At 39.9% G+C, this 16,441-nt stretch overlaps 1 protein-coding gene across 1 annotated transcript; it reads left to right on the top strand.

Moving 5' to 3' along the window:
* Positions 1-923: 923 nt before the first annotated feature.
* Positions 924-16,072, top strand: si:ch211-106e7.2. Its single transcript, XM_013139048.3, has 4 exons — positions 924-1,059; positions 9,426-14,011; positions 15,139-15,201; positions 15,300-16,072. Exons 2-4 carry the CDS (start codon positions 9,484-9,486, stop codon positions 15,425-15,427), a joined length of 4,719 nt encoding a protein of 1,572 aa, XP_012994502.2. The 5' UTR covers positions 924-1,059; positions 9,426-9,483; the 3' UTR covers positions 15,428-16,072.
* Positions 16,073-16,441: the final 369 nt, after the last annotated feature.

Below are 16,441 nucleotides of genomic sequence, written 5' to 3' on the forward strand. Positions count from 1 at the left end.
TTATGGTATTCACCAGGGTAACTCAACCACACTCACATAAAAATAAATCACTGTAACAGTTTGTGGACCTTTTAATTGGCTAATTAGTTAGAGATTTTTTCCGCTGATGAAATGATACCCAGTCTTACCTTCCATAAAAATCATGTCGGTGTCGCAGGTGTTGAGCAATACACGAACCCACCTTGCCACTATGTAAATACTGATATGCCTCGGTGCTTTTGAAGTTGCGCATAGTGTTTCCATCTACTCCAAGGGTAAAAACAAAGTAATTAAAAATGTCTTCGTATGTCACCTCAGGCCAGATTCGCATATCGTCTTCCCAATGCGTTATTGTATTGGGGTGAGGTAACAACTCTCCATCCGATCTACTTAATTTCGAATATATGTGTTCCAAAGTATATGTCATTTTCGTTAGTGACTCGACCACAGCTAGCTAATGCTGCACCGGAAGTTGAAACACAATTTGACATAAACGTACGTTAAAATGGAAGTGGGCTAGAATAAGGTGAATACACAAATCTATGATGATTGAAAGTTTGCTCTAGGTTTACCACCGGAAACCCCAGTAACTTTACTTATAAAGTTCAATTCTACTTCGTTCTAATACTGTATTTTCATGTTCACACTAACTAGCCAGAATAACTTGAGAATAATGTCTTGCAGGCAGATATATCCTTATTAAGCACGGTTAGGACCCGCCCTGTCCAGTAACTGTACATTTTTTCTAGCTACACATCTCAATAATCACTTTAGCGTCTAGCTAAACTTACTGAACCAATATAAGGCAGTACATCAATTCCCACAACCACTCTGGCAAAAAGGCACAAATCAATAGAGTTAAGTTGCAGTAAGTAGGGAGGTGCTTGGGCGGGGGCGGTGCTTGGGCGATCTCCACAAAATGCAAGAGGCGTACAAGCATGTTCTTCAACTCTGCGGGAAAGCAGAAGGGGTTTTTGGGGAACTTTGTCTTGGCTAGTGAAAATTGACGAAAATAATTTGTGGATTTCTCAAGAAGACAATTCCCTTTTTCAACGGGCAATGTGGATTTAACACTAATGTGTAAGTAGATATTGGAACATATTTTAACCGCATTTCTTACCAGTTTTTAGGCCGTTTCTTTGTAAAACATGTCAGTTTGACCGTTGTGTGCTAAAATGGCAATTTTTTTATAGTAATAGTTTGTTCGAAGTACAAGGTAACTTTTAATAACTTGAGTAGCCACGGAATGAGACACTTAAAACGGAAATGAACAGATTTACACAAACTTTAACAGATTTGGCCGTTTTGTGTATGCCACAAGATTCGTACAAATGCAAAATATGCAGTAAAAAATTCCGTTAGCACATTTTTAAAACCATGAGATCCAGTTATTTTTGATGTATTCCCACACATTTTGCACGCTGTCATTTGATGTTTCCTTATTTGTTTTGCTGTTCCCTTATTTGGTTTGTTATTTGGTGTACTGTAGCAGTTTAGCCATTTTAAAAGCGCAGTAACTGTATTCGAGAGGACAAAGCAGCTGAAATTAAGTAGCATCCAGCTGCAGCGGTCCTTCTCAAAGAGAATACTGCCACTTACTGGACACATCTCTCAATAAGTTAATCATAATTCTTGGACTTTCCAAGCTAGACGCAGGGGTTTTCTACCAGAGGTCTTTGGAAAAAATATCCCACAAGTATTTATTTACATTTTTATAATTATCTTTTTTGTTAATATTAACAATTTTGTTTATGGGCTTAACCTTGAAAATGTGATAGGAAATACTGAAGAAAAAATGAACACTAGGTTTTTGGACACCTACTCAGTCATGGATATTTATAGTGATGACATCAATACTATGAAATATCCCAAAAAGTCTTACAAATGAAAATACATTTATATTTTAGATTCATCAAAGTATATTATATTTTACATTCAACAATTGGCCTTGTTGAGAGCTTTGCAAACTATTGGCATTCTCTTAACCAGTAGTCACCTGGACTGCTTTTAAGTGGAAGGATTTCCCATGTATGCCGAGCACTTGGCTGCTTTTCCGGTCCAACTCATCCAAACAATCTCCGTTGGGTTGAGGCTGGGTGATTGTGGAGGCCGGGTCATCTAATGCTGCACTCATCTCTCTTCTTGGTCAAATTGCCCTTACGCTGCCTGGAGGTGTGTTTTGGGTCGTTGTCCTGTTGAAATGGTAGTCCCACTAAGTGCACTACAAATGGGACGGTATATCGCAGCAGAATGCTGTGGTAGCCATGCTGATGGAGTGTGCCTTGAATTCTAAATAAATCATAGATGGTGTCACCAGAAAAGCCCCCCCCCCCCCCCCCCCACTTTTTTTGGTTGCTACATTAGTCCATTTGTTATTTCATAGTTTTGATGACTTCACTGTTATTCTTGCATGTGGCGAAATCAATAATGCCTGTTGTATACTTTGTGTTATGCATAGAATATTCATTGCTTGTGACAGTTGTGTGCAGAATAGTAATTTGAACTGCGCTTGCAAAGCCTCAGGGCAGGAAGTGCCGAAAGCACGGTGCTTCTAGGTAACAGGCAAACAAAGAAAAACAGGACCGCTAGACACAGTTCTTAGAACTAATGTGTATGTTCATGGGTTATTGTGAAACGGTGTGATGAAGTTTGGAGGTTAAAGTAGCCTATAGTTTAACTAACTAGCCTATGGTTTAACTAACTAGCCTATGGTTTAACTAACTAGCCTATGGTTTAACTAACTAGCCTATGGTTTAACTAACTAGCCTATAGTTTAAATCTGGGCAGAGAAACCTGCATACGTCATTAAGTCGTATGAGTTACGGAATGTGAACTTGTGTGCAACTTGTGTTCACTAGAGGGCTGTACTACAAAGGGGGTTCAACCTATTTAGATGTAACTTTTTAAAGTTTTTTCATAATGGCTCGTGTTCCGTATTTTACGGCAGAAGAATGCACGTTTTATTATGTCAGGATATAAGGAGTGTAAAGAACGTAGCTGGCAACAAAGCCAGGAAGGCAGTGCATTGCTGAGTCAATTTGAAAGGCCCGTGTTCTTGTCATATGCCCTCTATTTTGTCTTACAGACTCTTATTTGTAATATGATTGAGATGTAAGGACATAGTCCATGTAAACTAGTCTATGTAAATATGTGAAAACAGTTAGGATAAATCTGCACCCTAGGCTGTAGGGCTACATTCATGCATTTAATGCTATTGTGTTAAGAATAACTTGATTCTAACAATCATTTCAGCTACAACCCCAGTGGAAAGCACAGCTGGCAACAAGACCGGATGTAATATTAAAATATTCTATCATGTGGTGTTTTAATAATAGTTCTCATCATTAATTGACAGTACAGATGTGGGGTGTAGCAATAGGATACTCATGTTCACAGCCTTGATGTAGTCTACATGGTAATATAATATCAGATGCTTTGATTGCGCTGTTTAAGATATTTGTTTGTAGTCAGGGATTTTCCTGTATTTAAGTATCAAAGGTCGCTGTCTTCCCAAAATCTCATACTGCCTCTGTGTCAGCATGGTAAAACATAATTTTGCGTTCATACGCCAAATAGCTTTCCAGCTATATACTGCAGCGAATGTGACCGTAGGAGGAAACCTTTTCATATTGGCAGTGTTGCCAGATGGGGAGGTTTCCCCAACAATTGGACTGTTTTTGAATGGGCTTGGGCAGGTCGATTTACAGAGGGTTGTATAGAAGACAAAGCGTTTGTGCGGATTTCACGGTTTACTGTCAGTGATCTGGCAGCCTTGTGTTGGATTCTGTCCACAGAATCATTAAACCAAAGTCAGGGGAGAACTTTATTTGATTGAGTCCTAGATGTTGATCTTCCATAGTTCTTAAATGTTCTTTAATAATTATAAAGTTAAGTCTTCTATGCCAGGATACATAGGAGGCGGTCAGTGGTCATAGCCAACTGATATGTGCAAAATACAGTGTAATGACAATTTACGCTGCATTTTATAAGCAAAATACAGTATAACAATATACAATTAGCATATTTAGGTCACTAACAATATAAATATATGAACATGAAGACGCTGGATGAGCGCAAGCAGCATATCCAAGTAGCCTACAGCTGAAAGAGGAGGATAAATGATGTGGCAAGTATGGAGGAAATACATATCTCTATATTCTAGAAGCTTTGTGTAGACAATCTGTTTGGGGGCTTAGGAAAATTCCCAAGCAGAAACTATAGGCTGGTTGCACTTAGAATAAAATGTCCAATAACATTTCTACTTGTCCTGGACAGGCAGAGGAGTACAAAAAAAACACATGGTAAAATAAATTTTGACTCTCCTCTAATTAATAGTATTTGGTAAATATCATCTTTTTTTGCCTGTGGGAAATAAGATTTGTGATTGTCATTAGAACTCTTTAGGAAATAGGTACAGTGACAAAATTCTCTAGGCAAAATAAGTAGATTTATTTACTAACAAAGAGAGAGGTATCAAAGCTTACAGAATAAACCGTGAGGCATCTCTAAAGTAACACTGGACAATAATCAGTACTTATATAGCAAAAGGGGTGTGGTAAGATAGGACAGCTGTCCTATGTTGACAATACATGTTCCCTTTGGTCCATCCATTCCTAGGTTTTACCCAAAAAGGCCGGCTGTTCCCCACCTTACCATATACAGTCTATTATACACAAATAAGAAAAGGTTCAACCTGTACCCAGTCTCAGTATAGTGTCTTGACGTTATATAATTTTGTCATGCATTAACATCATGCCAAGTTTGAATGTTTTGCATGACACCGTTAAGCATTGAGACTGAATATGAAGTTTACACAGCCAGAGCTATTTAATGGCACAAACATTTGTTTTTCTTTCATTCATGAATGACATTGATACAATAGCTCTGCTAAGTGAAAAGACGAGAGCATCGTGGAAACCCCTACTCTTTTACTGCCCAAGGGATTTTGATCTAGCCTATTTTACCTCAAAAATCATGCACAGATGCATTCTTTGAAAATCCACCAGACATAGTTGCAATATAACTGTAAACAGTTTAATTTTAGACTTACTATAACATAGCTTCTGAAGTTTTTGTCTATCCATAACAAACCCTAATGCATAATTTGCCTTGATTGTGACGAGATTCGAAAGGGAGCCTATTGGTTGTAGGTCCACGTCTCTAACCACTATGCTATTTAACAAGAGCCAGCCAGTCAGTCACATTAGCTCTTCTTGGCCGGTTCTGCTTACCCGGTCTGGCAAAGAATGCTACTGCATATTTAAGTGACAATTTAGAGATGGGGTATTAATTGTCAAGGTCCTTGACATTTCAGTATTCATATACTGCTCCTGTCCTATCAGTGCAGCCACGTGTGATATAAAGCGATTTCTCTGATTAAACATAATGCTGTTTGGCTTTCATTTCAAGATCACTGGTTTTGCTGTACTTAATTCTTGGACAGACAATTTCAGCACTTAAAGCTATTCACATTCATGCTTCTGCTATGAACATACACTATGAATAACATTTAAACAGACTCTGTTAGCCATTCTTTCTATCACTGTTGCTAATCTGAAAATTATTTTGTTGCATTATGCACCTTATCCTAACTTGCTATGACCAGCTATCTGCTTGCAGATGTTAAGACAAAAGAGTGTAATTCTAGAATGCTTTTGAAATTTTGAGTAGTGTAATGGTAATACCATCTATAAGGACTCTCAATGGAAGTAAGTACAGAGACAAAACAATCTTGACACAATTAGCGGTTTAATTTGCTTGGAAGGAGAGACTCGTCAAAAGCTTACAGAATAAATCTGCAAGGAATTCTGAGGAAAACAGAACAGTCACAGAATTTATACAGATAAAAGGGGTGTGGAAAGACTGCTCATTCATTTTCTAAAGACTAGGGATGCACCGATTGGGAAATTCTGGGCCGATACCGATACCGATGTTTAACATTACAATTTGGCCGATGGCCGATGCTTTTTTTTTTTGTTATTTATTCCTTCTTTTGTGCTACAAAAGTATTTTGGCTCTTGATCACACTATCCTAGAATGAGCACAAATTCAATCAGACCAATTTATGAAACAAAAAACACCTTTATTGTCACTTTCTGGTTGACAAGTTATTTTCTGAAAAATATAACATTCAAAAACCTTTGACCGCTAACTAATAGTAATCAATGAAAAGATTGTTTCAGCAGTACATTGCCCAACCAAAATTATTTGAGTGCTTTTAGCCTGATAAACAAAAACTTAAACAATGAGATTATTTTCATGGCCCAATAAAAAATATTTTTTCTGATAAAAAAAAACAAAAAAAAAAACAACAACATCAAGTGTTAATGTAAAAACAAGTGAAATAGGCTAAATAATATGTTATTAAAATAAATAAATTATGTTATTCATAAATGCAAAAATAAATAGGGCTATCTTTCACCTTGTGTATTTCTCATACAGAATAAACAAAAATGTTCTCAATGAGATTATTTTCATGGCCCAATAAAAAATATTTTTCTGATAAATAAAAAAAAAATACTTCAAGTGTAAATGCAAAAACAATGAAATAAATAAATTATATTATTTAAATAAATAAATTGTTATTCATAAATGCAAACATAAATAGGGCTATCTTTCACCTTGTGTATTTCTCATGCAGAATAAAACATTACTTTTTCAGAACTCACAGGCTCGAACATGGGGCATTTTATAAAACAAAACAGTACCTCCACTTCTGATCATTAATGACACATAAGTCACCTGCTGTATCTCTGGCCTACTTCTTAATAAGATGCATGTTTTTCTTTACAAAGATAAGCATCTCTGCCTTGTCACAGCAAAGCCTATTTCTCTTTTCATCTAAGACATGAGACACAGAGCTGAATAACCGCTCACTCTCTACGCTGGTGCATGGCGCACTAAGGTATTTGCGTGCTATTTGTGCGAGTTCTGGAAAACGCAGATGGTTATTTCTCCAATAGCAAAGTGCGCTCTCACCTCTCGGAATAGTGATCTCTGACAGGAAAATACCCAGTTGTTGGGATACAGACGAGGTACTTGTCCTCTCTGATCCATTTTCTTCCAGAATCTCCTCAAACACATCATGCAGGGAGGGCCCTGTTCTGTCGGATCGTTGCCTTTTGCGCTCTGTGTGATGTGCGCGCTCTCCATCGCACGTCACATCCTCTGCACCGGCATCAGCCAACAGGTGTGCCTCAAGTATTTCTCGAGCGCGTTGTTTAACATCCTCATCAAAGTAACGATCCTTGTATCTGGGATCCAAATAGGTGGCAATGCAGAACATGGGATCGTACTGGATTTGATCGAAGCGTCTATTTATAGCCTCTAATAATGAGGTCTTTGTTGTTTTAACGCCGTGATCGGTGTCAGCCTGCTTACTCAGAAGACGTCTCAGGGCTGTCACAGAGGGGAGGACATCTGCAGCTGATGCTTCTGATGAGCTAACTTCTCTCGTCAATTGTTCAAATGGGGAGAGGAGTGTTATAAAGTTTTCAATTAATTGCCACTGGTGCGCAGTTAGAGTGGCCGGGAGGTCGTAGTCTGCGGCATATGTAGCAAGTGCGCGCTTTTGTTCCAGCAAGCTCTCCATCATATAAAATGTACTATTCCAGCGTGTGGAAACATCTTGCTGCAGCCTTTTTGGTTTCATTCCCAACTGGATCTGCACAGCCTGGAGACGTGAATAGGCAAGGGGTGAGTGTTTAAAGTGGCCGACGATTTTTCGGCATATAGACACAATATCAGTGAGGCTGCGCTGGCTAAAAACACCGTCATGAATTGCCAGTTGCAGTGTGTGCGCCATACAGCCAAAACTAGCCAGACCACTGTCCATCATAGCTTTTTTCATATTCTTAGCATTATCTCTCACGACAGCATGCACTCTGGTTTTGTCGATTTTCCACGTCTGGAACATTTTCTCAAAAGCCTCCGAGATAGCAGATGCTGAGTGGGTACCTGCGAACTCCTGGGAGTGCAACACTGCCTTTACCAGGTTGAAGTCCTTATTAATCCACTGTGCCGTGAGGCTAAGCATGCTCACAGGGCTTACATCTGAACTCCATATATCAGTGGTGAAACTGATTGCAGCGATGTCGCAAGCCAGTAGCTCATGAATGTGCGTGGCCACAATGTTGTGTATTTCGGGGAGACAGACCTCGGCAAAGTGACGTCGGCTCGGCAGCGTGTAGCGTGGCTCCATAAACTTCATCAGACTCCGAAAACCCACGTCCTCCACTACAGAGAAAGGCTGGTCATCTAAAGCTATGAACTCCATCACCTTGTTTGTTATCTGTTTCGCTTTGGTGCTGTCTGGAGGCAGCTGTTTGGCTTTCTCAAACGCCGTGTCAATTGAAGTCTGAGCCTTAACGGGGGTTTGCGCTTCCTTAGCGGCTTCATTTTTCCGTTTTTGGTCAGCTTGCAGGTAATCCCCGTACACCGCCTCGTGCCTGCTTCTCAAATGTCCAATGAGATTTGTTGTGTTAAATGACTTTCTAACAGACCCCCCTCTTGAGATTTCAGCGGAACACGTATTGCAAACTGCAAAACGCTGATCTTTCTCTGAAACTTTAAAATATTGCCACACGACCGCCATCTTCTTTGTTTAATCTAAGTTACTGAAGAGAGTTCACGGGTGCCCTTTTCCGCCTTGGTATCTTCCCCCCCCCCCACCCCTCCCGCCAAAAAATTAAAAAAAATTAAATAAAAATTCTCCACATCGGCGAATGTCATATTTATTTCCCGATGGCCGATGGCAGTTAACAAGGCAAATATTGGCCGATACCGATGTCCAACCGATGCATCGGTGCATCCCTACTAAAGACACATTTGTTCCCTTATCACTTCCTCTATCCTGTCCTGAGTGTTACCCAAATCACCTCCACTTACCCCAAAGGGGCTAGGGGACCATCGTAAAAGACAGTCGGCCACATTCCTGAAGGACAAAGGACAGACCCTTATTGGTTTAGGCAGATTAACAGATGGTCAGAGGACCCAACGATCCACTGATATCATTCATACATGTCTAACATGTATATTAGTTCAAGAAATTCCATAACAGTAGCAATATGGAAATCAACTTTGAAGTCACCAACATGTATGTGATTATGTGATCGAGCAACCACTGCTTTTTTTGTGTGACAGGGCTTTGTGTGGGAAACAGGATGCATTAGAAATGTAACTACTGAGTTTCTGTATGTTATTGGTGTAGCTATAAGGAGGCAGTGAGCCCACGTTGCATGTTTCCTATTTATTGTCCTACCGCAGTTTTAAGGAATAGTAGTAAATAAAAAATGCCTCTGCCTTTCTCGCAATGCTGACTGAATATGATTACATTCTGAATCTAGATTGCTATACTTTAGATTTTTTCGAAAGGACAGGGTTGGATATGTGCTACAGGTTACTGCATTTGTTAGGCTAATCTTGGTTTATCCTTTTTCACATTTCAGAAATGTTTTCATTCTGCCATAGCACAGGGCAGAAGTTGAGACTGAGAAGCCAAGAAGAATGCAAACCTCCCACTGGCCACAAAATGGACTGGGTCAGTCCTTCGCTGGACAATCCCAAAGTTCCCAAGTTAACAATGGTAAAACGAGTGGGACTTATTCTCATCAGTATGGGCCAGTCAGACCACCTGTCCCATCTACACTAGGTCCATGCCTACCACGCACCAATGGAGGTCACTGGGGTGGACAGACCCTGAATCAACAGTCTTCCATGTTTCACTTATCTCAACCTACAACCACAAAGCAGAAGGTTATAATGGCTTCAAATCCCAAGTTGTTATCACTGCTGACTAACAATAACGAAGCTGCACAATTCATTGACTCTTCACAAAGTGGAAGCCATCAAAGCCTGCATAGAAGGGTTAACAGTGCAGTTCCCTACACTTTCCAACAGGAAAATGTGTCTTTGGGTGGAAATAATAACAATTCACAGAGGCTAGGAACAGATGGGAAGGTTGCTGCCCATCACAGCACGACTTATATTAATGCACAGCAGAATGCAAGTGTTAATAATCTCCAAAAGCCAGTTGCTGGCAGTCAGCAGATGGCACCGGGTAGACAAGGGCCCTCTGCTAGTCTTGCAATGGGTAGGAGCCAAAAAAAGGTCAATTGTCAATGGACAGTATTTAGCGGGCAGGATTCAACTAGGATATCAGTTCAAGTTCCAAACCAGGGGCACACGGAAACACCAACCTCTTTGCAAAGTGCACAGGAGACCCATAACATGGCATCAGGACCATCTTCCATGTCTCCTACTGACTATATCCAACTGCTGGGTCATATATTTCAAAATCAGAACAATATTAGCAGGACTGAGTTTAACTGGGTTCAACATGGAGAACGTGTTAACACTGGCCCATCCAACCAGAGTCAAATATTTCCCCCTCAACCGCTCACGGGCATAAACAACCAGGTCAATGTAGCAAATTCTGCAGTGGGGCAGTTGATGCCAACTCATAGCCATAACCTTCTTGTCCCCAACCATCTGGCAAGCCGTTTCATCGCAACAACACAGGAACACAACAGGACAGGAGCCACTGGAAATAATGCACAACATGTGTATGGTAGGCCATATATGCAAGGCACAGGCCATACCATGCGTTACAAGGCAGACGCCACCTATGTTCAGGTGCCTAACAGTGGACCATCTTCCTCTGTGCCAAACAATGGTGTACAATCGTCAATCCAGCGCACCCCTGACTACCCGCCTCCACCATACCCGGGCCAGCATTCCCATGGACAGATACGGAACAAGACAGGACATGCGGTCAGGGTGGAAGCCCCTTCTCTGCAAAATGTGCCAAACCCCAAATCAATCAAACCCATGCAATACAAGAAAAGAAATGCCTATGATCTGAAACCCAACACTGAGCCGTCTTCGTCTGTGCCAAACCATTGTATGCAGTTCTCAGGCCAGCAAAACTGTGAGTCTATACTTCCATCATACCCTATAAGGCAGGGTTATTACATAACGGTACCAGAGGACAAAAGTGGAAATGGATTTGGAGCAGGAAATGTGCTTTTTTTCGTTGGAGATAAACGTAATGAAAGTGCTTCAGTCCTGCAAGGGTCTACTGCAAGTAATGTGCTGCAGAAGGCCATCGCAGTTGTTCAACCTCTATCACCGTGTATGCAGAAAAACACACCTATTGACAGAGCTGATAAAATTCCTTTGACTACTCAAGGTATGTCTTTGTCCACAGGTGGTGATGTGAGCAATCATGGAGAAGACTCTTGTGGCCATCCTTCACGTGTCAGAACACCCTTTACTAATTCTACATCTTTGACAGATAAACAAGAGGTCCCCAAGAGCAGACCAGAAGATGCATCAGAATCAGGGTCTGAGAAAGTACTTACTCAGGAAGCAGAAACATCTGATTTTGAAAGGGCCATGACACATTCATCTTTTGAATATGAAATGTCACAATCAAATTGCTTACGTACAGAGGAAGTGGATTCTCAACCATCATCAAATTTTGAATGTCAAGCCACTCAGAGTAACGAGTTATCTGACATAGAAGTGACCACTCTTCGGCATGTTAACCCATTGAATGAGGAAACAAACGAACAAGTAGTTTTAGATGAGGACATGTATGAATTGGCTTCTGTTCCTGTAATGAAGTGGACACTAGGTAAATTGAAGGACTTGATAGAAATAATTAAACCTAAAGAATGCTCTGCAACACTGGTTGAAAATAAAATAATAAACCTTTATTGGGAGGGAGATGGGGAGAAGCTTATGGAGGCTCAAAGATCCAATGGCTTTCAGAATATACTTGAAGATGTTAGGTCTGTGTGTAGTGATTGTGATATGTCACCACAGTCTGTCATACTTTCCCAAGTCCGGTACAAAAACTGGGCTAAAGTTTGGGAGAAATGTGACATCCTAAGACATGGTTCTGTTTACTCCAGGCTCCCAGAACACAAGTCCTTATGGTTGAATACCAATGAGCAGCTTGATGACATAGACAAGGAGTTTGGATTCCCATGGTCACTGCTGTATGGCCAGTATTCTCTTCAAAGAGAGGATGAAGTGAATCCTATGTGTACTGAAAATGAAAAATCTGCCGACCTTTCCAGTAATGTGCCAACTGAGGAACTGATACCGATAAAGAGACCAACATCCTCTGAATCTGATGCCAAAGAAACTGAAGGGTCAGTTTTAGCACACTGTTCTACACAAACCACGTCTCCGGTTATTCAGGGAGAAAGCAACGGTTTTATTCATAATGATCCATTTTCTTCCCTGGTGATCAATGTGCTGCCACCCGAAGAGGCTATGCGCTTTTTTAGTGATCGGGTGCTGCAAGACAAAGTAGAAGATGAGGAAACTATTGAATTAGCTGAGGAAATGGATGTGAAAATGATTGATTTAAAAAATGACTCTTTGGAGGATATGTCATCGAAAGGAGTGAATGGGAAATTTATGAACAATGATGTTGAGATGGAAGATTACTGTTGCCTTTCTCGTTGGATGGCAGTGTTTAGTGGATCCAGCCTTTCCTCCTGTAATTGCCAGAACAAGACTAAATTAGTTTCAGCAAAGGAAACTGTGAATGCAGAGGATCTCAGTAAAACAAATGGTACAATGGAAGGAATATGGGAAAAGAATAAGGGTGAAAATGAGAAGCCTGAACTTGCAGGCGTTGAAGAAGCCCACACCATTGTTTTATCTGATAGCGGTTCTGAGACTGATGGTCCATATACTGATACGACAAGAAGCTTAGATTCTTCCGAAGACCCGCCTGTTTCCCTCATCAACCGCTCTAACATTGTTGAAGTTGAAATTGAAGATGTCTTCTCAAATTATGAAGACTTTCTCAAAGTAGCTGCCCCAATGTCAGAGTTAGTTTGGGACAATGTAGAGCCAAAGCAGAAAGACCTGGATCTACCCATGAAAAATATGGAATGTGTACAAGAACCTGACACTTTGGAAGAAGGGAACCCTGGAGGTGGGGAAGCCATTCCTACAGTAACCAATTCTGATTTTAATCAGTTACGCCAACAAACAAATAAAATCAGTTTCCTTTCATCACTCTCATTGGCACACAGGATACCCAAGCATCGTTCTCCTAAAAGGAATCATATCTGCAAGGTTAAACAAAAAAGGGTAGGACTCAAGCGAAGATGCTTTGAAAGTCCTCATTCAAAATTGTCTGTCTCTGGAAAGCGAAGAAAAATCAAGGACTGTTTTGGTCCCAACCCTGAACTCATTCCTGAGGGTAACTTGACTGAAACCAATGTCAAATTTGAGCCCCCCTATACAACTACACCAAAATCTTTTGAAGAAGAGCGACCGTCAAAAAGGAGAGCACTCCAGAAGCCTACAGAACCTGGACTTAAGACAAAAATCTGGAAGGCCAGCACTGTAAGTCTGGCCTTATTTGGTACCACGCCAAAAACAAAAAATGAGACTGCAGCAACTAGCCTAAACAAGCACCATAATTCTTCTCGACCAAGACATTTTTCGGACAAAGCTCTGGCACCTCCTGAAACACTCAGTGTAAATGTTAACTTTTGGAAAACGGAGCCGTATAACACTAGAACTTTAGTGGAAGCCCCAGTTAAACATCGCATCCTAAATGAATGGAAGAGCAGTTTTGTCCCAACAAAGTCTAAGGGCAGAGTTTTAAAACTACAATATGGAAAACGCTTTGCTCCCAAGGTGGATGGTTATGGTGTGGCCACTGTTGCCACAGACCCAAAGAATGTATTATCCTGCAAAAGACGAGTCACCACACAAAAGACGACACTAGCAAGAACAGTAAATAACAAGCAGACTTTACGAGACATTGAAAGAGAGAGAATCTTAAATGGCCTAAGACTACAACTGAAAAGATGTAAGCCTGAGATTGTGCCATCCAGCAAATGTGATGCATTAGAGAAAAGTAAATATGAGATGGGAAACCCTGCCGAAATGCCTCTTGAGGAAAACAGTGTTCTAAGGTTCAGTGTGCTACCAAAGTCGTTCAACTTCAAAGATGGACAAGAACCCATGGACACTCCGGCGCTGATGAGTTCAATGAAGGGTGAGTAGGATCAAAACAGATTTACTTGTTCCGTCTTACTCCGATTAGTTATCCACGCTGTGTTTAATGCATCTTGTCATAATGAAAATTATAATGGTTGTTGCCATTTTTCTAATTATGTTGTTAGCCAAACTCAAGGATGAATTTTACAATGGCAGCTAATCAGCATTTTGGCATTCCTGTAGATTACTATGGTGATGGACAAGAATTTTTAATAAAACAAATGTTGCCACTGCATGATAAAAGTAGCCAAGGCAGCTGAAAACTGTCATGGCAATATTCCTCAAAGATATCTCTGGCACCGGAGCTTGTGAGATCAAAATAGACTTTATTACAAAGCAACAAGCTGAGCTAGTCCGCAGAGTAATTGCCCATTTCAGACTCTGATATCTATACATTTCCATACTTATCAACATAATCTCTGAAATAAATTCTCTGTTTTCTGAGCTCAGTGAAAAACAAATCTGAGTTTGTGGTAAAAATTATTCAAAAAGGGACTCCTCAACACCTGGAGCTCTTGAGTTTGAAATATACTTTATTCCTAGTAACAGCCGAGGTGGTCCACAGAGCATCCTGCAGATCTCACCTCGGCTCTCCCTTAATGTTTTAACAATTACATAAACATGTCCATCCCTTTCTGGCAAGTGACTACTCCTTTTCTGCCATGCCAGCACAATTTCTTAATCTCCTTGTGATAAGGTCACATACAGTGGGGCAAAAAATGTGCACCAATTGCACCAATTGTGCAAATTCTCCCACTTAAAAAGATGAGAGAGGCCTGTAATTTTCATCATAGGTACACTTCAACTATGAGAGACAAAATGAGAAAAGAAAATCACATTGTAGGATGTTTAATGAATTTATTGGTAAATTATGGTGGAAAATAAGTATTTGATCAATAAAAAAAGTTAATCTCAATACTTTGTTATATACCCTTTGATGATTTTCTGTAAGTCTTCACAAGGTTTTTACACACTGTTGCTGGTATTTTGGCCCATTCCTCCATGCAGATCTCCTCTTGCAATAAAAGCAATAACATCCAAAACACAATATAAACCGTACTGTGGGTTAGGCATACTGTTGAACCGCAATAATAGTTCTTTACATTGAAACACTTTTTCCATCAGAAATTACTGATCCTGTGACTTTGGAGACGGAGAGTCCTGAGACAACAGTCCATAAATCTCAAGGTACTACGTCATTTTTTGTGGGTATACCCAACCTTCAATTCTTTCTTTTTTAAAGCTTAGCTAAAGAAAAGTATTTTAACAAATGACCTGTTACGCAGGTGCATGGTCTGTATGTCCTCAGAAGAATCCTGTCCAATCTACTACCATTAAAGGTACGACCAATGGTACAAAGTTTTCCTCCACCCTCTTCCAGGAGTTTCAGAAAAAATTCAAGCAGAAGAATTAAGTTCAGCAGCTATCCCTAAAGACATCTTGCCTGCACTAATGGATATTAGGAGTGAAGTGTGGACTGTTGCATGACATTCTAATCACTGTATCTTGTTTCCAATTTAAATGTATGTGTATAATTTGTTATTTTTGTACTTTTTCAAAACATATGTTCATTTATAATACAGAGATTGTTCTAATTGTGTTTATGCATCTCCTAATACATTTCATCTGTATATAGTTATAATGTTGTTGAATGACTGAGACAGTGTATCTGCCAGCATCCTCTACCTCAGAACCAGCAACTGCAAGTTTTGTGGTTTGTTCGATGGTTGTTGTTTGTTTTTTACTTTATTGTCACTTGTATTTTTATATTACAAGTTTGGGGTAAAACATGTTATGCAAATCTCTTGTTTACAAATTGCTAAAAGATTTGAACTATTCAAGCTTGATTGATTTTGTTCGGATTTGTGGGCTCTGTCGAATTCAGCTCTTGATATTTTAATCACACAAGTGGCTGCCTTGAAGAGCAGTACTGTATGGTTATTGATACTGAGACTGCTAAAACTGACAGTAGTTACCTCTAATGTGCTGCATTGGCTAATATGGTTTGTTTTGAATGTAATCTTGATGTATTATTTTTCTAAATACATTTTTTATATTGCATCTTTACAATTTCAGTTTTTATTTGATATAGTCTGGACTTTGCACATTCTGTTGCCGTGGTGTAATTTATTCCAATGTGTGATAGGTGTGAAAGCTTACCCTGCGCTATACATGCTTACAACTAGCATGTAACATTGTTTGGCATCTGTTGGTTAGATTTCTTGGGCTGTTTGGGAATACAAATGCTCCCTTCAAATTTCGAGGTGGTTTTTGATTACCTCTTTATTTTGCCCTTGTTCAGACACAGTGGAGACTAAATTAAAAAAGAAAATTGAGGGTTTTTGCGGAAAAAGCAGTAGGCCTGATTCGAACCTGAAGTTGGGTGGTAAAGGTTTTACCACTTAAAATGTACTGAAGATAAAGGTAG

Source organism: Esox lucius, chromosome 19, assembly GCF_011004845.1.
Source record: "Esox lucius isolate fEsoLuc1 chromosome 19, fEsoLuc1.pri, whole genome shotgun sequence".
In the NCBI taxonomy this organism is placed as follows: domain Eukaryota; kingdom Metazoa; phylum Chordata; class Actinopteri; order Esociformes; family Esocidae; genus Esox; species Esox lucius.